Source organism: Ictalurus punctatus, chromosome 4 (assembly GCF_001660625.3).
Source record: "Ictalurus punctatus breed USDA103 chromosome 4, Coco_2.0, whole genome shotgun sequence".
Taxonomy (NCBI): Eukaryota; Metazoa; Chordata; class Actinopteri; order Siluriformes; family Ictaluridae; genus Ictalurus; species Ictalurus punctatus.
Window position 1 is genome coordinate 34690920 of NC_071284.1, and position 20972 is coordinate 34711891.

Genomic DNA, 20972 nt, shown 5'->3' on the forward strand with positions numbered 1-20972 from the left:
TGTTACTTGTGTGTCAATTACAAAAAACAAAGGTGTGAAAAATCTTGTTGTTGTTGTTGTTGTTGTTGTTGTTGTTGTTGTTGTTACTCTTGGGGCGGGGTGGGGACGGAGAGATTGTAAACACATTCCTCGTGACACGAAATTTAATGTTTCAAGCTATTTATTGATTAGTGGTAGTAGAAAGAAAGAAAAGAAACCCACAGACAGACAGAAAGAAAAGACAGACAGATAGAATGAAAGAAAGAAAGGACAGACAGACAAAAAGGGCAGAAAATGAAAGAAAAGGAAATAAAGCAAATATACACATTATTTCTTTTCCTGTAATGTTTTATAAAGATAACAGGATGAACCGAGTTTCAGGCAGTAGGAGTACTAGTCATTATTTATCATAACTATTAGCAGCAGTATTTATTTGTTTATTGATTGATTGATTGATTGATTGATTGATTGATTGTTGCCTTCTGACGTCAGTACCACACTCAGCCTGCAGTTTGATTATTTCACCACATAGAGGCGCCAGACTCCTGTTCTTCACTTCTACATCACTAACACACTACAGCTCTCACTTTAACTTCAAACAAAATCTCAGTTAGACATGAAACTTTAGAAATGTGAAGATGCATACTGCCAACATTATTATTATTATTATTATTATTATTATTATTATTATTATTACTATTAATACTGAATTTCAGACTGATCAGGTTGCCAGTTATTCCCTTTTTACGCGGGTGGCTAGGCCGTGTTGCAGGCTTTTGCATGATAATTTGCATGACAAACATTTTCATTCCCTAGATGGATACATAGAAGGAGCTGAGGTTCGACCTGTTTCACTTCCGAGTCTTTCTGCAAACACACAAACTCCTGAGTGCAGAATGAACACCTACATCTCTTCATTTAACACCCATGGTATTTGGGTATTTCATTCACACCTGCTATATTTAGTTAATTTAGTCAACTAATTAAAGTGTGTTCAGGTAAATCGATAACAAAAGTCATTTACATTCATACTTCAGATTGTGCGTATTCATCACTATATGTCTTCACACCTATATGTGTTTGTTGAACATCTCATTCATCTCATCTCAGATTTATTCCCCTCTCTTTGCTGTTATAATAACCTCCTCCACTCTTCTGGGAAAGCTTTACACTACATTTGGCTCTGGGGATTTGTGCTCATTCAGTTACAAGAGCATTAGTGATGTTGAAGTCAGGCGCTGATGTTCATGCTGATGTAATGATGTGAGGAGGCTCCAGTTCCAGTTCATCCCTAAGGTGTTCAGTGGGGTTGAGGTCAGGGCTCTGTGCAGGACACTCGAGATCTTCTACCTTCTTCCAACCATCAAACACTACGTCTTCATGTAGCTTGCACTTTTTGTGCATGTTGTGTCGTGCTGGAACAGGTCTGTGCCTCTTAGTTCCAGTGAATGGAAACTGTAAAGCCACAGCACACAGAGGCGACCCGTACAACTGTGTGCTTTTGATTTTGTGGTAACAGTTTGGGGGAAGAACCACATATGGGTGTGATGGTCACGGGTGCACATACTTTTGACCGTATAGCGTATAAAGAGACATTTTCAATTTAGTTGAATTTTTATATAAAGCTTTTAACAATGGACTTTGTCACAAATCAGCTTTGGAGAAATCTGGATAGCATTAGATTCTCTTAATTATGCGTATATTTATAATATTTACAATGTACATGCCTCACTTAGCTGCTTTAAAAGAAAACATTATTATTATTATTATTATTATTATTATTATTATTATTATTAACGTTTGACAGTTTTAAGACACCCAATTGGTGGAATAGTTTTTAATGCGCCTTCTTATTGGTTATTCAACCTGTCAATCTTGTCCTGTAGCCCCGCCCCGCTGTGAGACGGGAGAAACGCACTCGTCATTAGTGCGCCTGCGTGGATGTGCTGCGCATGCGCAGTGCGATTCGGGCAGGGGGAACGCGGATCCGGGCTGTGAGTGAATTTGTTGGAGTTCGCTGACAGGAAGGAAAAAAAGGAGGAGAGAGGCACTGCTGGGGAACCGAGCTCTGAGTTTAAGGTGAGGAAGATCACTTTATTGCGGATTTATTGTCAGTTTAGCGATTAGTGATTGGAAAATGGGCTTTAAATGCACCGTGTGTGTGTTATTACGGATTAGCAGGCTAGCGCGAGGCGGGAGTGCAGTCACACAGTCCAGCTCGGGGCTTTTCACACATTTCTTTTTCTTTATGAAGTGTAAATATTCAATATTGAGCCTCAGGAATGATGAGTTCGCGTGTAGCCGGAGTTTCTGATCGCTAGTAAAGCTAACAGCTGTGCTCTGACTTTGCATAACTGAGATACACATGTCCGCGTTCAATCTAACTTTCAATCTGACTTTTTTAAAAAAAAAAACATTATAATTATACACGACTTCATGCTATTACTTTATTTTTTTTTAAATCACATGAAACAGTTTGGTAATGATAGTTAAACTTAAACTTAACGCTTTGAATCAACTTCATTGAAGACCTGCGGCTAAATCCCAAATCTCCTTCTTACCGCCTTAAGTAAGTGCACTCGGTGTAGTGTTCAGGGCGCAATCCCCTCGCGCCGGATTGAGGACGCTTTATACAGTCGCGGACACCTGCGAGGGACTCGAACGCTCGTGCGTGTCGTTTACAAGCGAGCGCGCGCTCCGGGGTTGTCAGTGGGTTTCCACGCGCGTGCTCGCGAGGGGGGGTGTCTCACGCGCGGTCCCGCTGTCTCCGCATAACACCGGCACACACACAATACTGCTCTCTCTCTCTCTCTCTCTCTCTCTCTCTCTCTCTCTCTGTGTGTGTGTGTGTGTGTGTGTGTGTGTGTGAGTGTGTGAGAGAGAGAGTCTGATTTAAATGAAAAAGTCAACAGAACGGTTGTGTGTGCGCGTGCGTGTACAGTCTTTAAAAGGGCGTGGTCCTGCTCCTTGTGCTGTGTTCGGTGTGTTTACTCTGTAGCTGGAGAGAGCTGCTGATTTCTGAGATTGTGTGTGGGAGAGAGAAATGCTTTAAGGGTGTGTCCTGTGCTACAGAAGTGTGTGAGTGTGTGTTACTGCAACTGGACGGGTTTTGAGATTTTGTGCGTGCTACAAAAGGTGTGTGTGTGTGTGTGTGTGTGTGTGTGTGTGTGTGTGTGTGTTTGCTGTGTATGTACTGTATGTGAGTATTATTCATTCTTTCTGTTTTAGTGTGTTTGTGTGTGAGAGAGAATGTTTGTTAGTCTCACTGTTTTGGTCTCTCTCTAACACACACACACACACACACACACACAGACCAAATCTCTGGTACGTTTACACGGACAGCAGTGATCTAATTATTGACGTTACTCTGAGTAAGATAATAATGTGATTAAGGTGTTTACATGAGTCGCTTTTAGAATACTCCTGTCATGTTCCCGTTTTACACGTTTCAGAACATAATTAGATTAACAGCAGCGTCATTACGTCACCGCGCCACGCCGTCCGACGTACAGTTGGTCTTCATTATGGAACCGTATGCAGTTTTGGGTGTTTTTTTATTTTAAATTTGATGAACGCTTCAAGTGTGGTTAATTATCTGTCGTGCTGTACGTGCTAATAGACGAGCGCTTGAAGCCGTGGGCTGCGTCCCAAACCACGTACTTACCGTCTATATAGTATATAGAGATACATGCATTTCTCCTACTATACAGTAGTTAAGTACGCGGTTTGGGACGCAGCCGTGCTCTCTTGTTTGCCGTCAAACAGTTGAGCGCTGCCGCGTGTGTGTACATGTCCTGTCACACAATGCAGTGAAAACTCCCACACGATGTTAACAGTGTGATTAAGGTGTGTACGTGTCTGTAATACGACTAAAACAGGAATACTCCATACGTCTTAATTCCATCTGTGTTTACTTCGAGTGTGGCTAATCGGATTAAAGTCATCAGATTAAAGTCATCAATAATCTCTGTTTACACGCTGGTTTCTTTACCCAGTTAAGATGATACTCTGATTATTATCGGATTATCGTCGTCCATGTAAACGTACTGGTTGAGACGGATCAATGTTTTCTCTCTCTCACTGTTCTGCTCTGTCGACTCGTCCGTGTCTGTCAGGTTTCTAATTCCCACACAGCAACCCTAAATACACTTCCGCGCTACTGTACGTCTCTCTTACAACGTTCCGCCGTCGTCGTGATTGTCGTCATGATCTGCGTGTCTCGGTGGAAATGTCTGCGCTTACGGTGGATAGTAGGAGATCCGGGAGGCTGGTACGCGTCTGTCAGTAGGTCTGTAAGCTCCATGAGAGGTGTTCAGGACAAGCAGGTAGTGTTGGGACTCGGTAACGATCTAGTAGTAGTGTATAAGAATGGGATGTGAGATGCTAGTTTGTTTAGCGTGGGTAGGTAAGCACGTCTCGGGGCGGGGAGTTTCTGATCGTAAGAACTTTTAGTTCCTACCGTAGTTAATTAGACGCAGAAACCGAGCCTCGTGTGTGAGCGTCTGCAGGCGTGTCGTTTGGGCGATTTTTGTAAAGTGTTTTGTTTTCTAAATTGCGAAGTATACGTTTAATGGAAACGAGCCGCTGCGGGAAGTCGTTCCTGGTGGATTACACCGGAGGTTCAGATCGGCTTCCAGAGTAACGCTTTCTTCCTGCTCGTGTTCAGCTCAGTTTTTCCCTTTCAGACGTGAAACAGGATCCGTGTAAAAGTAGGCCAGATCCCAAATGACTTCCTGTCCGCTGTAGTGCGCTCGGCTAGTGCGCTACACTCCGTCTTCAGCTGATGAACACAACCACTTCTCCTTTTTGACGCTTATGTCTCAGATTAAAGTGTTGGCTTTGTTCAGATGATGATGGGGTGTGTGTGTGTGTGTGTGTGTGTGTGTGTGTGTGTGTGTGTGTGTGTGTGTGCGCGCGTGCGCTGTAGGAAACAAAGAATGTTTCAGTACATCATTATACAGTTGAAGATGCACTCCACACTGGACCTTTCATCTTCAGAGCAGGAAGTCATTAAAGTCATCATAAATAAACGCTGTGTGTGTGTGTGTGTGTGTGTGTGTGTGTGTGTGTGTGTGTGTGTGTGTGTGTGTGTCATAGACACAGCTGGTGCAGACCAACCTTAAGGAGTTTATGATGTAAGTGATGATGAAAGTGTGTGTTTGATGCTCGGCTGTGTGTGAGAGAGAACGAGAGGGTTGGACGGTACATCACTGGTTTGTCATCACTGTGGTGATTAAAAAATGAAATGGTCGGTCTAGTGAGTTGTGTGTTGTGATGTAGTTTACACACTGATTGCAGTGTGTATCAGTATAGTGTCTGTGTGTGTTTAACGTTGTCTGTGACTGTGTGGAATAAATCCTGACCTGAAGGACAAGTGGAAAGGACAACATTCCAGTTTCCCTGCTGTTAGAAATCTGTGTCTCTCTCTCTCTCTCTCACACACACACACACACACACACACACACACACACTCTAATTAAAAGGCTGCTCCATAACTGTGGGGTTTTGTAAGACAGAGCTCTTCCCCCTGCTGTAGCCTTCACTGTTCCAGGTACCAACAAATAGCCTGCACCTGTTGAAGGAAGTAAAGTCCTAAAAGACCAAAAGATGGCTTTGGTACTGTGCGATGTGACTAGGAACGAGTGCAGGGTGGATCAGACAGGGGTGATGTGGTCACATCTGGTCCTGAAAGGGTAAGGACTCCTGCAGCTGGACTGACTGGAGCTTGGTTATGCTCCTACTGGAACATCACAATACAGAGTTCTTTCTGTTTGAAGTTTTTCTGCATGGTGTAGAGACACTACATCGGTGATATTTATCAGATGAACGGTTGTGTTAGTAATGTTATCTACGTGAGCTTCACATGAGAGGCTGGAGTTAGCGTGTGCGGGTGCTTCAGTCTTGGTGCAGGGGTTATCCTCCCTGGGGATCTCATCCAAATCATGTGGTGTTTCCTCCAGGCTGTGAACTCCTTTACAATCTGCAGGGTCTCTTAGAGTTCCAGGTCTGTCTGTGTCTGTCTCTGTCTGTCTGTGTCTGTCTCTGTCTGTCTGTCTCTGTCTGTCTGTCTGTGTCTGTCTCTGTCTGTCTGTCTCTGTCTGTCTGTCTGTGTCTGTCTGTGTCTGTCTCTGTCTGTCTCTGTCTGTCTCTGTCTGTCTCTGTCTGTCCCTCTCTCTCCGTCTCTCTCTGTCTCTCCGTCTCTCTCTCTCTCCGTCTCTCTCTCTCTCTCTCCGTCTCTCTCTCTCTCTCCGTCTCTCTCTCTCCGTCTCTCTCTCTCTCTCTCTCCGTCTCTCTCTCTCTCTCCGTCTCTCTCTCTCTCTCTCTCTCCGTCTCTCGGAGGTAGATTATGAGTGAGTTTTATGAACACATCATCCTCCTCGTTATTACGGTGATGGTTCTGTAACGTCCCGATCGCTGGTTTAACCTTTACTGTGGATTTACAGCCAGCTGCACCGGCCTCGTAGCTCCAGTTCATCACAAACACCAACACGTCATTCAGCACACGTGTAAAGAATACGTTCTGCTTTAAGGTGTGTGTGAGAGAGTGAGTGAGTGAGTGTGTGTGCTCTCAGATGTAAGACTTGAGATTTGTGAGAGTTTTGCTGTGTGTGTGTGTGTGTGTGTGTGGAGAAACGCAGCAGGGTTTTATCTACAGATTGGCAGGAGTAACTGAAGCGGAGACGTATACTGCACCGCGAGACACTAAATTCTCCTTCTGAGCCTTTTTCCGTTTATTTTTCTCCTCGTTACTTCCTGTTCTGTCAAACTCATGAGGCAGATTTGTGAGTTTTCCTCTGCTGATGGTGTGTGTGTGTGTGTGTGTGTTGGATCATCCTCTGTGGAAAACTCCTCGTAGTGTTATTACTGAGGCGTCTAGAGGTCATCCCGCTGTTGAATCTGATTAAGCACCACTTTGTCGTTTTCAGCTCACTGTCAGTTTTGCCTTTTATGGAGTCTTGTGGGCGTGGCTAAATGCAAAAGTGCCCCGAATGAGCTATGGCTGTGTCGTGGTCATCAACACACACTTATTTTATGTACTCTCTCCTTTTCGTTCGATATTCTCGGAGCACCACACCTGAGCAGGAAACCATCATGACCCGAGGAGTAGTGTTATTTTAGCTGCTGTTAATCCTGTCAGACCTGCAGGATATTACATTCCAAGGCTTGACATGACTCCTACTCGACTCATCTAATCCTCTCAATCATCTAGCCAAATAAAACACGCTCTCATAACACCGGGATTAATAGTGAGTGCTAAAATTAGCTCCTGACCTCGTGCTGCGCTTTGACTTCATTATCTCATCATTCTCACAGGGGGGAGTCGTTTGGGGGAGGAGTCGTTTAGGGGGGAGTCGTTTAGAGGACGTCGTCATAAGGGGGAAATAATTTTGAGGGCGTCGTCATGAGGGGGAAATAATTTTGAGGGCGTCGTCATGAGGGGGAAATAATTTTGAGGGCGTCGTCATGAGGGGGAAATAATTTGGAGGCAATCGCTGGGAGGGACTCGTTTAGAGGGAGTCATAGAGGAATTATATGGAAGAAGAAATAAGAAAATTGCAAGCTGTGTGTTGACAGTTTGAGGTTTATTCCTCCGCCTCGTGTTCTGTCTCTCTGTCTGTCTCTCTGTCTGTCTGTCTGTGTCTGTCTCTCTGTCTCGGGTCAGTGGGAGTTCAGGGACTTTAGAGATGAAATGTTTCCAGCCTGATTTCCTGCTCAGAGTCAAAGGTCACATGAGGGAACATGAAGATCCGTCAAATTTTCTGCATAAAAAGCTGTAAACAGTGATCTCATATTTAACTCTAACAGGAGAAACGGCACTGTGTGTCTGTGTGTGTGTGTGTGTGTGTGTGTGTGTGTGTGTGTGTGTGTGTGTGTGTGTGAGTGTGAGAACACTGTGCTGCATGGTGTGTACTTTAGCTTCAGTAATTCCTGGAAAAACCTGTTCTTGTGTTAGTGAGTGTCAGAGACGCTCTCATAATCTCCTCCATCCTCATTCTAATGTCATTTACACTGACTCGATTGTGTGTACCGCATAGTTTCAGTGTTTCTCACACACTCACACACACACACACACACACTCACAAGCATAAATGTTTAAAGAGACAGTCATTGTTTTCCGCTAACAACTTTTATTAACCAGTTTTATGGGATAAGTAAGTGTGTGTGTGTGTGTGTGCGTGCGTGTTTCTGCAGATCCTGACTTGCACTGGACGATCATTTCTCACTGTACCTGAAGGTGCTTCATCATGGCTCTGTCGTTCAAGAAAGATCTGGAGAAGTACAAGGAGATCGACGAGGATGAGATCCTCAACAAGCTCTCGGAGGAGGAGCTGAAGCAGCTGGAGAGCGCTCTGGAGGAGATGGACCCCGAGGTGACCGCTCCGAGAACTCTCATATCTGTCTGCATGCACATCGTAGAGGCGGAGTCAGGAACGTCTGGGTTAGGGGCGTGTCTGTAATCCTACCCCCATGTTAAACATATAGCTTTAGAGAAAAGGAGGAAGACAGGAAGCGGTGTAAGAGTCAGGAGTGAAGCAGGAAGTGAAGGAGGAGTGAGACGTAGTTAGAGTGAGTTTATTTCTCATTAATGTTTTATATATTTATAATTTATGTCTAAAATAAACTCTAAACGTCGATGTTAAATATAGAAGAGGTTAATAGTGAATGATTGTTTAGGAAATTCTTCTGCTAGTTGCACAAGAAAACACTCAGCAGTAGATTATTGACCTTTTCGTTTCGGCCATCTGCCCAGCGACTTTACCCAGAATGCACTGCGCTGTGGTGCACCTGACGTTAAGGATGTCGTAATGTTTATTTTAAGTGTGTGAAGACTCACATTAGCACTTGGTAAAGTTCAAATAAAACATCATGGAGCTCAGACTTCACCGGCCTCCTTTTGTTTTTGTCGTTTACCCAGAATGCTTTGCTCCCTGCTGGCCTGAGACAGAAGGACCAGACGGCGAAGGCGGCGACGGGGCCGTTCGACCGAGAGAAGCTGCTGCACTACCTGGAGAAAGAGGCGCTGGAGTATAAAGACCGAGACGACTGCGTGCCCTTCACCGGGGAGAAGAAAGGTCAGAGGTCGTGATCAGTGTCATGATGAGCGTCGTGATAAACGTTGGGAAAATGTGATGAACGTCGTGAAAAACGTGATAACTGTCATGAAAACGTGAAAGACGTTGTGATAAACGTCGAGGAAAAAGGGAAACGTCGTGATGAACGTTGTAATCAATGTGATAAATTGTGTAATGACGTGGATAAACGTGTTAAACGTGATAAACGTCGTGATAAACGTCGTGATGGTGTGAGAGGTCTTGAAGTATCATGATGTGATATTTTTGTCGTATCGCTCAGCCCTTAGTTGTCCTAAGTGAAGAAAAACTACTGTTTATCACTTTCCAACACACACACACACACACACACACACACACACACACACACACACACACACACAGCTGAAAGAGAAGAGGAGATTCAATAATGAATGAGGCTTTTCTTCATCGTGAAATGTTAATGCTGAAACGTTCAGTGTGTGTGTGTGTGTGTGTGTGTGTGTGTGTGTGTGTGTGTGTGTGTGAGAGAGAGAGACAGAAATGGAAGTAAGAGTGTGTGTTGTGTAAAGCTCCAGCTCTGCATGTCTCTCTGCCTTTGATGTGAGTGTTTAAAGCACTTTGGGAACAATCTTGGAATTCCGTCAAAACTCGGATTCCAGCAGCATGAGTTAATGTGTGCACTCCGTAAACCTACACACACACACACACACACACACACACACACACGCACAGCACGAAGCCTTTCCCTTCAGTGATGTCATGTTCTGTTCGGGTCCAGATCTCCCGGTTGTGAAACGGACCTGTATTACAGTACGCTGTAGTGTGTACTCGTGCTCTGTCGGGTTGTGTACTCCTCCTAGTGTTGGGGTATCTGTTTCCATGGCGATGCCAGCGGGTGACCATGAGCGGAGATTGTTATGCAGGAAACATCGCAGTGGGCTTTAGAAAAGTAAAGTTCACTCTTGTTACTTTCATGCAGTTCCAATCACAGTGATGCCCTCAGTGTCGGGGATTAATCAGTAATGTGTGTGTGTGTGTGTGTGTGTGTGTGTGTGTGTGTGTGTCAGTGAGTGAGGGGGAAAAACAGGAAACAGTGAGCAGTACACCCTTGCTCACTTACTCAGTGATGAATTAAACTGCAGTGTGTATACACACACATACACACACACACACACACACACACACACACACACACACACACACTCACTCACTTTAGTCTCTATAGCTGTAAATCTGGGACTGTGTGTGTGTGTGTGTGTGTTGGAAACTCATTTGTCATGCTGTCATTACGACCTTGAGCTTCGAGGACAGACGAAGGTTAAGCAACACACACACACACACGTCCTCCTGTATATTTCTCGTTGACAATAAACACTGCTGAATCGTAACATCACTAGAGGATTATGGGTAATTTCCCCGAGCTGTAAAAACCAACAGAAATCCACTAAACCCTGGAATTCCGTTGACTCGGAGAAGCGTCTCCAGCGGTATCGGGTCACGTGACCTCGGCTGGCCCGTGGATCTGTTGGAGATCTGGAACGTGAGATTTTTCCGCTCTGCGAGAGGCAGGAAGTGGCGGGATTCCTCCGGGACCGCGCTGAACGAGGAAGAAAAGAGGAGATTTGTGGGAGATCCGTGCCAAGTCCTTTCTTTCTGCCTTCCTGCTCCGCCAAGCGTACTCCAGCGACGTCCGTTTCCATAGCAACGCCACTGTGGCGCCGGGATTCTGGGATATCACCATGGGCTTTTGCTTGTGCTCTCAGAATATTTATAGTTCGATGCAGATCCTTGCGGCGCCGTTTCCGGCGTGTAGCGATGAAGCCAAAGTTCTCCCAGAACCTTTATCTGAGGTTCTGAAGCTCCAGGTTTGGGTTCCAGCGGTCGGTGAGGACTTCAGGCTAATCACACCATGTCTAACGTGATGCTAACTCGCCGTTACTGTAGCCCGGGGGTTCCTCTGCATGGGCGTGGCCAAGGTGTTCTAGAGAGCGTTTGATTGGATGCGAGTTGGATGAGTGCAGGATGAATCATCGAAACGTGTTCAGTTCTGACCGGCTGTAAGATGAAAGTAGGAATAAAGTAACCCGAGCGTGTTTGATGTATATTTCCGTCTAGTTTCGATTCCATGCTCCTTGGGTTGTTTTTTTGCGGTGCATTGTGGGATTCCAATGCGCTGGAAGGATTTTGTGATATAGTCAGCTCTTAAAATGGCCGCCGCCCTGAACTACTGGACTACTGACCTGACCGACACACACACACACACACACACACACACACACACACACACACACACACACACGGTTTAGGATTCGTTATTACGCAATACCGCGCCGTCTCTTCCGATACTGAAACCTTGAGTAACAGCCGATCTCGATCCTCCTCCCGTACCGTGTCCTTTAAAACCCGCTCAGCTTTAAAGTCTTTTCAGTTTCAGCTCCCGTTACAGTAAACGTAAATCTAACGACCTGTAAACAGTCCCGGAAGGATTTTGTGATGAACTCGAACTCGAGGAAACTCCGCGGTATTCCGAGGAGCTTACGGTGTCGTGACATGACGTCGACGTACGTTCAGCCAAAACCCTCTTCAGTTCAGGTGCGTGGAACACGAGTACAGCTAAAAGTACAGTCCTGTTTACCAACAAACATCAGCGTGCAGAACGGTCTCACCGGTCCGGGTAGTTTTCCGCACAGAAAAACTCCGCAAGTTGCATCGCAAACGTTGAGAAAAGACGCCGAAAAATCGGACTTTCTCACCACGACAATCACAAACGCGCATAACTATAATGAGATGAATCCTAACATGGGGGGACGACCAGTCTGACTCTGACCCTGGAGATCCGATCTTCATCTCTGTTCAGACCTTTTTAAAAGCCACTAACGTGTTGCTTGTCGTTATGGTAACAAGCACGGAAGCTTGGATCGCATTACCGTGAGGGTTCTGGCGAGTTCCGTCCACGCGGCGGTGTTTTCAGTCGTGTAATGATGAGGATGAGCGGAGAAACGCGTCGCTGTTGGCGGTTAACAAGGGCGTAGATATCTCCTGGGAAACACGTGACTGGGCATGTATCAGCGTAAGGAGCTGATTGGCTGGAAGCACTGAGGCAGAGGAAGTGTTTGCATTAGTGTTTAATTAGACTGTGTTTCCGGGAGGGATTTTACACTTGAATGGGAAAGTGCTAGCCGGGCTAATCGTGAAACAGCCGTCAGTGCATGCTAGCCTAGCTTCATTAGCTTCATTAGCTTCATTAGCTTTATTCGCCCCTTTCTGTGCAGAAACAAAATGGCTGATGAATACAGTAGCTAAAGTTTGATTTGGATTTTACAGCTCCGTGTTTTCCGTCCGGGTTCGGCTCTGTTTCTCACGGTCTGAACAGAAACACTTGCTGTGAGTAAGGGTCGAAATAGAAAACAGGAAGTGTGTGTGTGTGTGTGTGTGTGTGTGTGTGTGTGCTGGGGGTGAGATCAAGCAAGGTCATCCAAGGTCAACGCAGAGGGACGGTCGTGCCCGAGAAACTCCCACAGCGGGTCAGCGTGGCGTCGCGCCCAGCTCTGAAACAGCAGGACGATTGTGCAGTATTAACAAGCGTCACCTTCATGACCTTGTGAGGACTCGCGCTCGACCTCTACAGCCACCAAAACCGGCGCCGGCGCCGTAGCCATGGAAACCACGCTCACTAGGCAACAACTCGACACCAATCTGTACTCCACCTGCGAATCTAAATAAAGCTCCGGCTCGGCTAGTTGGGTATCCGATGCTAGCTAGGACTGGTAAGAGTGTTGTCATGGTTACAGTGTGGTGACCTTGTGACCCTGGCTGAGTATTTCATGCAGAGCGTTAATTACCTACAGTAACACACAGATTGGTGCGAATATCTCACAACCATAGAGTTACAAACGTGTGTGTGTGTGTGTGTGTGTGTGTGTGTGTGTGTGTGTGTGTGTGTGTAAGACAGCATAAGGGCTACTTGTGGAAACATGTCGTCATCGACAGTATCTCTCACACGCACACATGCACAGAGCTTCTTTCTGCAGCCTTACTGCCTCATTGTGCATTTCCTGTTTGCTGTTGATATGGTTAATAACCAGTGTGTGAGTGTTTGTTGTGCAAGAGTGTGTGTGTGTGTGTGTGTGTGTGTGTGTGTGTGTGTGTGAGAGAGAGAGTGTAAGATGTCTAATAAATGGTCCTCACAGCATCTGGATGAGGTTGAGCTAATAGATCTGTTATAGCCATTAGCCGGAGTTGTTTTGCTGCCAGCCTTGTTCATGTTATGAGTTTGTTTTGCACACCTGGAACACACACACACACACACACCCTGGAGCTGTTTTACACACTCTTTTTCTTCCACACCGCCACAGCCGTGTCCCTGTAACCCCTGTAGTGACGTGAGTGAGGGTGTAGTTGATGTTGCCGCTCTGAGCAGCTGTATCCAGGGGTTTCGCGTGGTGTTTAGATCTGCGTGTCCTCTGTTTAAATGATAAAAGGACATTAATTCAGCGACGTGAAGAGTGTGAAAGGACGTGCAGTTTAAAGGTTCTCGGGTACCGTGGGGGAAAGTGTGGAGATGTTCTGCTGTTCATGTTTACTGCTGGAGGTCAGAAGGTCCAGGTGGTGTTCAGCAGCAGTGAGGAGGAGCTGTGTGAGTGAACGTGTCTTTCTCCCATCATCCTCTAGGGAAGGCGTGGGTGCCTAAACAGAAGCCACTGGAGGCCAGAAAGGAGGATGTGACGACCCTTGACCCGGAACTGGAAGAGGCTTTGTCTGGGGTTACGGACACCGAGCTGTCTGACCTCGCAGGTGAGAGACGGAGAGACAGACAGAGAGACAGACAGAGAGACGGAGAGACACAGTGTCCTGCACACACCGTGAATAATCACTATGTTCAGATGCTTACGCCAGTTTTGTTTTCCTGTTGTGACGTGATTTGCTTTTTGTTTGTGTGTAGTGTTTATATGCAGATTAATGTACAGTTAGTACACAGGATTTATTATTATTAGTAGTAGTAGTAGTAGTATAGTATTTATTATTAGTGTTGTTTATTTAGTTTAGCGGTAGTGTTTATTAGCTGATAGAAACTTGTCCACTTTCATAGTTTGTTTTTGTTTTTTTTATTCGAACAGAGTTTAGAAAGTTGCCCAACATTTGTCTAGTAACAGTGATGTAATTTCCTGTTTCCTGTGTTATAGTCCCCAGCTCACATGTAGTGTTGCTGGTAAAGAGAGGGAGGGAGGGAGGGAGGGAGAGAGAGAGAGAGAGAGAGAGAGAGAGAGAGAGAGAGAGAGAGAGAGAGAGAGAGAGTGAGTTTATACACTTAAGTCAGTCATTACATAACCAACACACACGAAAATGACCTCAAGATTCAGTATATTACTATAGAATATTTATAAGTTTCTGTTTCAGTAGTCTGGTTGTGTTTGTCAGTAGTCTGGTTGTGTTTGTCAGTAGTCTGATGATTTGTCAGTAGTCTGGTTGTGTTTGTCAGTAGTCTGGTTGTGTTTGTCAGTAGTCTGGTTGTGTTTGTCAGTAGTCTGGTTGTGTTTGTCAGTAGTCTGGTTGTGTTTGTCAGTAGTCTCGTTGTGTTTGTCAGTAGTCTGGTTCTGTTTGTCGGTAGTCTGGTTCTGTTTGTCGGTAGTCTGATGATTTGTCAGTAGTCTGGTTGTGTTTGTCAGTAGTCTGGTTGTGTTTGTCAGTAGTCTGGTTGTGTTTGTCAGTAGTCTGGTTGTGTTTGTCAGTAGTCTGGTTGTGTTTGTCAGTAGTCTGGTTCTGTTTGTCGGTAGTCTGATGATTTGTCAGTAGTCTGGTTCTGTTTGTCAGTAGTCTGATGATTTGTCAGTAGTCTGGTTCTGTTTGTCAGTAGTCTGATGATTTGTCGGTAGTCTGGTTGTGTTTGTCGGTAGTCTGATGATTTGTCAGTCTGATGATTTGTCAGTAGTCTGGTTGTTTGGTTAGTAGTCTGGTTGTGTTTGTCGGTAGTCTGATGATTTGTCAGTAGTCTGGTTGTGTTTGTCGGTAGTCTGGTGATTTGTCAGTAGTTGGTGGTCGTGTGTGTCAGCAGCAGCAGTCAGTGAGGCGTCTGATTTTCAGACCGAACGCTCGGGTGGTTTTCCAGGCTTTATTTAGCGTCCTGGCTCCTGATGAAAGACACGCTGGTGGTTTCTCTCGGCACATTTCTCATTCTCACACACCGCTTTCTGTTTTATTTTCATTTGGCTAATGTTAGGCTTTTTGCTTCTGTAGCTATCCTGGGAGTCCACACCCTGGTGACGAGCACGCAGAGCTACGACGGGACTTCCAGCAAAGACGGCTACAACAGTGCGTATTCTGTGTTTAAACATTATAAATGACGTAATGAGCTGTAACCTCCTGTCACTGTAACACCAGAAGAGCTGCAAGTATCGTACAGTACGTGATTCTCACACGTCTATTAAACCCATCTGAGCTGCTGATCTGCTGCGGCGCTGGTAGCAGGTTAGAGGAGGTATCGGTGTTGTACTGCTGAACTGGGAGGAGGTGACCTGCAGGGTTCTGAGAGGGGTACGGTGTAATTCAGCATGGTGACGGGGGATTGTTCACATGCTTTCAGATGTAATTAAAGGAGAGAAAGTGAAACCTGTTTTTGATGAACCTCCAAACCCGACTAACGTGGAGGAAACTCTGCAGAGGATAAAGAGCAACGACCCCACGCTCACGGAGGTCAACCTCAACAACATAAAGGTGACTACAGCCTCACAACCTCGCATTAAACTACCGACTCGACCTCACAACCTCGCATTAACGTGCCGACTCGACCTCACAACCTCGCATTAACGTGCCGACTCGACCTCACAACCTCGCATTAACGTGCCGACTCGACCTCACAACCTCGCATTAACGTGCCGACTTGACCTCACAACCTCGCATTAACGTGCCGACTCGACCTCACAACCTCGCATTAACGTGCCGACTCGACCTGGGCGGCGTTAACGTCCCGACTCATTTTGCACCGTGTTTATTTTGCTGTTCTAGAACGTTCCCATCCCCACACTGAGAGACTTCGCCAAAGCCATGGAGAAAAACGCACACGTGAAGAAGTTCAGTCTCGCAGCGACACGCAGCAACGACCCCATCGCCGTGGTGAGAACACGCACTACACACGCACTACACACGCACTACACACGCACTACACACGCACTACACACGCACTACACACGCACTACACACGCACTACACACGCACTACACACGCACTACACATGCACTACACACGTGATGCTGTTCAGTGTGCAGAGATGTCAGTTAAATGTAGCTGATGTTAAATTTCTTCCGAGGCCGAGAAATAAAAGAGAAATAAACCTCGAGTCTGTTTACAGCAGCAGTGTGTTTGTTTTCTTCACTTCCAGCACTTGTTTAGAGCCTGGGTTTGTTTTTCTGCCGTACTCACATGTTTGTTTATATACTGTGTGTGTGTGTGTGTGTGTGTGTGTGTGTGTGTGTGTGGGGTAGGCGTTTGCAGACATGCTGAGGGAGAATAAGACGTTGAAGAGTTTGAACCTGGAGTCGAATTTCATCACCGGTTCTGGAGTTCAGGCGCTCGTGGAGGCTCTGAGAGACAACGACACGCTGTCTGAGATCAAGATCGATAATCAGGTACACACACACACACACACACACACACACACACACACACACACACACACACACACAGGATCAGCCTCTGAAGGTTAATGAGAGTTCAGCAGTTGCATTTTAAATCCTCTTACTCTACATTCAACTTCATATTCATTTGAGATTTTTAAATGTTATAATAAATAAATAATAAAAACGATTCACTTTTAGAGCTTTTTTCTTTTTCTTTTCTTTTTTCTTTTCATTTTTGGCAAATTTGTATTTTTAATATTCCAGAATTTTCCTCCTCATTGTGTTATTTTTCTTTCTCTATTTATTTTATCTCAAATTCAGATATATCATTTCTCTTCTCTGCTTTTTATTAGATTTTTCAAGCTTCATTTAAAAAAAATATTTTATTTTACTTTTTTGTTTTATTTTTTTTGTTCTTTAATTTTTACGTTTTAATACTGTCTCTTGTTATTATTTATTTTTTCTGTCCTATGTTTTGTCCTTTCTTTCTCTCTGTTTGTATTTCTCTCCTTCTCTACGTTTATAAGTGACTGTTAGTGGATAGAGGTGTGTGTGTGTGTGTGTGTGTGTGTGTGTGTGTGTGTGTGTGTGTGTGTGTGTGTGTGTGTGTGTGTGTGTGTGTAGTTGGAGAAGGAAGGAGGAGTGATTATTCTCTTGAACAGAGTTTACAGGAGATTTATGTTCCAGGTCACTTTAGAGCGGAGAGTAAAAATATTCTCTCTAATACGACCTCATTAATGAAGTAACACAGTTTCAGGATACACACTGAAGTGTGTGTGTGTGTGTGTGTGTGTGTGTGTGTGTGTGTGTGTGTGTGTGTGTGTGTGTGTGTGTGTGTTTGTGTGTGTGTTTGTGCAGAGGCAGCAGCTGGGCACTACAGTGGAGATGGAGATCGCTAAAATGCTGGAGGCGAACACCAGTATAGTGAAATTCGGATATCACTTCACTCAGCAGGGACCTCGAGCTCGAGCAGCGGCCGCCATCACCAAAAACAACGACCTGGGTAACACACACTCTCTCATGCGCACACACACACTCACACACACACACACTCACACACACGCGTACGTCACGCTATTCCAGCATAGGAGTACATGAAATGGTGTAGGATAATTATAGTCTGGTTTGTTTAGATCTCTCTCTCTCTCTCTCTCTCTCTCTCTCTCTGTCTCGCTCTCTCTGTCTCGCTCTCTCTCTCCCCGTGTGTGTGTGTGTGTGTGGGGGGGGGGGGGGGGTCATGATAATGGCCCATTTCCTGTGCTGGGATTAATTTAGAAATCCACCAAGACCAAAGCACTTTTATATTACATTACACACACACACACACACACACACACACACACACACACACACACACCGAGCTCATTCGCTAGACACTTCTTTCCATCTCTCTCTCTTTTCCAGCTCATCTTTTACTACTATTCTTTTTTTTTCCTTTATTCTGAGTATTACTGATCTCTCTCTCTCTCTCTCTCTCTCTCTCTCTCTCTCTCTCCCCCCCCCCTCTCTCTTTCTCTCTCTCTCTCGCTCTCTCTCTCTTTCTCCCCCCCCCCCCCTCTGTGTGTGTGTGTGTGTGTGTGTGTGTGTGTGTGTGTGTGTGTGTGTGTGTGTGTGTGTGTCTCTCTGTTAGACGAGTTATTCACTAGTCATCCCTCTGTCCTCTCATTTAAAGCTGGGACTCTCCTGAAAGTGGCCTGAGCTCTGTGTGTGTGTGTGTGTGTGTGTGTGTGTGTGTGTGTGTGTGTGTGTGTGTGTGTGTAATGGTGATAAGGTCACACTCCTCTACAAGGTCATCATTCTTTCTCTGCATCATGTGAGCATGTGTTCACCTTTGACCTTTTGGGCATGCGCACACAGATCTGTAATCAGCGTCAGGTGTTTATAATCAGCCATAACTGCAAAAAACACAGATTAGATTACAGCTGGAATATGAAACTGTGTGTGTGTGTGTGTGTGTGTACCTGTTCAGCAGTGTGTCACAGTATGAAGTGTTTCTGACTCACTTGCATGCTGCAGCGTGTGTGTGTGTGTAACCGTGGTAACATCATCACACTGATCTCACACCCTGAGTTTAAGATTGAGTTGAGTACCAGCAGGAGCTGTGTTTCCACCAGAGGGCTAAACTTAGTTCCAGGAACCTTTTTCAGAGATCAGTTTCAGAGAACTGAATACTCGTGTTGCGTTAGAGTGAAAAAACACAGCGACATCAAACATTTCTGACCGCAAAAATCACACGGTAGACGGAACTGAAATAAAGCGCATGTAAAGGAGCGTAATAAACCGGAGCGTGTTGTTGTTATTCGCATCCTCTGTGTCCTGGTGCAACCACAGAGCAGGAACTCGTACAGGAACCGCTCAGAGCTGCTTTCACACTAGACCAGTGTTCCTCAGCTGCACACCCAAACATCGCCAAAACAAAAACTTATTTTAATCGCTCGTCCAGTCAGGTGGCCGCTGGTGGTGTAGGCGGAGTCAGCAGGAGGGAGTTTTACACTAAACACACACGGGTTAAATATAACGGCGTGACTCTAGTGTTTGTAGATGATCGCTGCAGCTGGATGACCGCTCTGCTGTCTGTACAGTCGTATGATAGACACGCTAACGCTGTTGTCATGGTGATCAGTGCAGGACTAGTGAGAAAGCAGTGTCATTCTGGTTCAGGAACTCTTTCCAGAACCTTCCAGTGAAGTAAACCGTGTGTGTGTGTGTGTGTGTGTGCAGTGTTCGTTAATGAGATGAGTGTTTCATTCATTTGGGGTTTTCTAAGATCAGTTAATATTATTTCATTTATGATGACTGACTTTTTCTCTTCTCTTGTGCCCCCCCCCCCCCCCCCCCCCAGTGCGACAGAGGCGTGTCGAGAGAGACGTGTAGTGTGCCCCGCCCCCTCCTCTCTCCATCTCTGCAGACCCGTGTGCCGGTCGGTCTGTGTGTGTTGTGCTCAGCGTTGATCCTGAACGAGGGACAGAACTGGAACTCCCCCCTCCCTCCCTCCCTCCCTCCCTCCCTCCGGTCGGCTCTGCTCATCACATCTCTCCTTTATCTCCTTCTTTTTTTATTGTTAATATGAAATCCGATTCTTTTGTATTTTATTTGTAAACACATGAAACTGTTAGAATCTGATCCGATCTGATGCCTGATACTGATCCCATTACGCACATCCTCGCAGTCCCCGAGCCAGGTGAGTGTGTGAGTGTGTGAGTGTGTGAGTGTGTGAGTGTGTGAGTGTGTGAGTGTGTGAGAAAGACCCTGAATTCTCAGCAGCACCTGAAGTGAGATTTTATGCAAATGAGCTCTGATCTCATCCAAATAATTGGCGCCTGTGAATTTGCATGTCGTCCAAATATGGAAGAAAATCCTGAACACAGCTTTAAGATCTCAGAGATATAATTACATACAAGGGAATGAACAGCTGGAGCGGCCACGCCCACAGGTGACAACACGGGGGTATGTCACAGGTGTGTGTGTGTGTGTGTGTGTGTGTGTGTGTGTGTGTTTGAGACACAAATATACACCCGGTTCAAATCAGTCATATCCTCAGTCCGATCTGAAACTGATAGACTCTCTGATTTGAGTCTGTCTCTCTCTCTGTCTCTGTCTGTCTCTCTCGCACTCTTTCTCTCTCAGACTCGGATCAATGTGTCCATTAGCAAGCTTAAAAAAGGACGTTCATCTGTCTCGTGTGTGTGTGTGTGTGTGTGTGTGTGTGTGTGTGTGTGTGTGTGTGTGTGTGTTCTTATCAGGGGGTTTGTCCTCTGGGAACAGATTGCTTAACTTCCTGTAGGCAGAGACACACCCGTGATGAATGTGCATTCAGCTGTGTGTGTGTGGGTGTGTGTGTGAGAGGGCGGGATCATGTTCGTCCAGCTGTTTTGGGTCTGCATGAGCTGTAATACAAACGTATGTCACATACACACACACACACACACACACACACACACTAAAGACCGTAGCTCATGAATATTCATGTTTATTGCCTGTATGTGTATGTAATCAACAGTGCAGCATGTCATGTATAGATCCAGATGTAATTGTAATTATAAATGCAGTTATATAGTATATTGAGTGTGTGTGTGTGTGTGTGTGTGTGTGTGTGTGTGTGTGTGTGTGTGTGTGTGTGTGTGTGTGTGTGTGTGTGCGTGCGTGCGTGCGTGCGTGTGCACTATATAATATACATTACGCTGTACATATGATATACTGTAATAGTGTTTTAATTGAGCCTCATCTTTAAACATGCTGTGCTTCATCTTGGCAAGACTTAATGTCCTTAAACACACACACACACACACACACACACACTGCAACATCTCTTCACACTGTTGTTTGG

General features: G+C 45.5%; 1 protein-coding gene and 1 long non-coding RNA gene across 6 annotated transcripts in view; both read left to right on the plus strand.

Moving 5' to 3' along the window:
• tmod2 (tropomodulin 2) overlaps positions 1 to 20972 on the plus strand; it is a 120086-nt gene that overhangs the window by 98247 nt on the left and 867 nt on the right. The window contains exons 1-10 of one of the 5 annotated variants that reach the window (XM_053678307.1): positions 1899 to 2058; positions 8173 to 8351; positions 8897 to 9053; positions 13704 to 13826; positions 15267 to 15341; positions 15613 to 15743; positions 16035 to 16142; positions 16511 to 16654; positions 17504 to 17648; positions 19488 to 20972. The exon at positions 19488 to 20972 is cut by the window's right edge and continues 867 nt beyond it. In XM_053678307.1, coding sequence (XP_053534282.1) covers positions 8226 to 8351; positions 8897 to 9053; positions 13704 to 13826; positions 15267 to 15341; positions 15613 to 15743; positions 16035 to 16142; positions 16511 to 16654; positions 17504 to 17648; positions 19488 to 19519 — 1041 coding nt within the window. In that variant the 5' untranslated portion in view covers positions 1899 to 2058; positions 8173 to 8225 and the 3' untranslated portion in view covers positions 19520 to 20972. The other 4 variants (XM_047153547.2, XM_053678305.1, XM_053678304.1 and 1 more) reach the window with 4 other exon arrangements.
• LOC108264512 (uncharacterized) overlaps positions 2066 to 20972 on the plus strand; it is a 19774-nt gene continuing 867 nt past the window's right edge. The window contains exons 1-2 of the long non-coding RNA XR_001812433.3: positions 2066 to 2852; positions 19827 to 20972. The exon at positions 19827 to 20972 is cut by the window's right edge and continues 867 nt beyond it. This is a non-coding gene — a long non-coding RNA (uncharacterized LOC108264512). The remainder of the gene's footprint in view (positions 2853 to 19826) is intronic.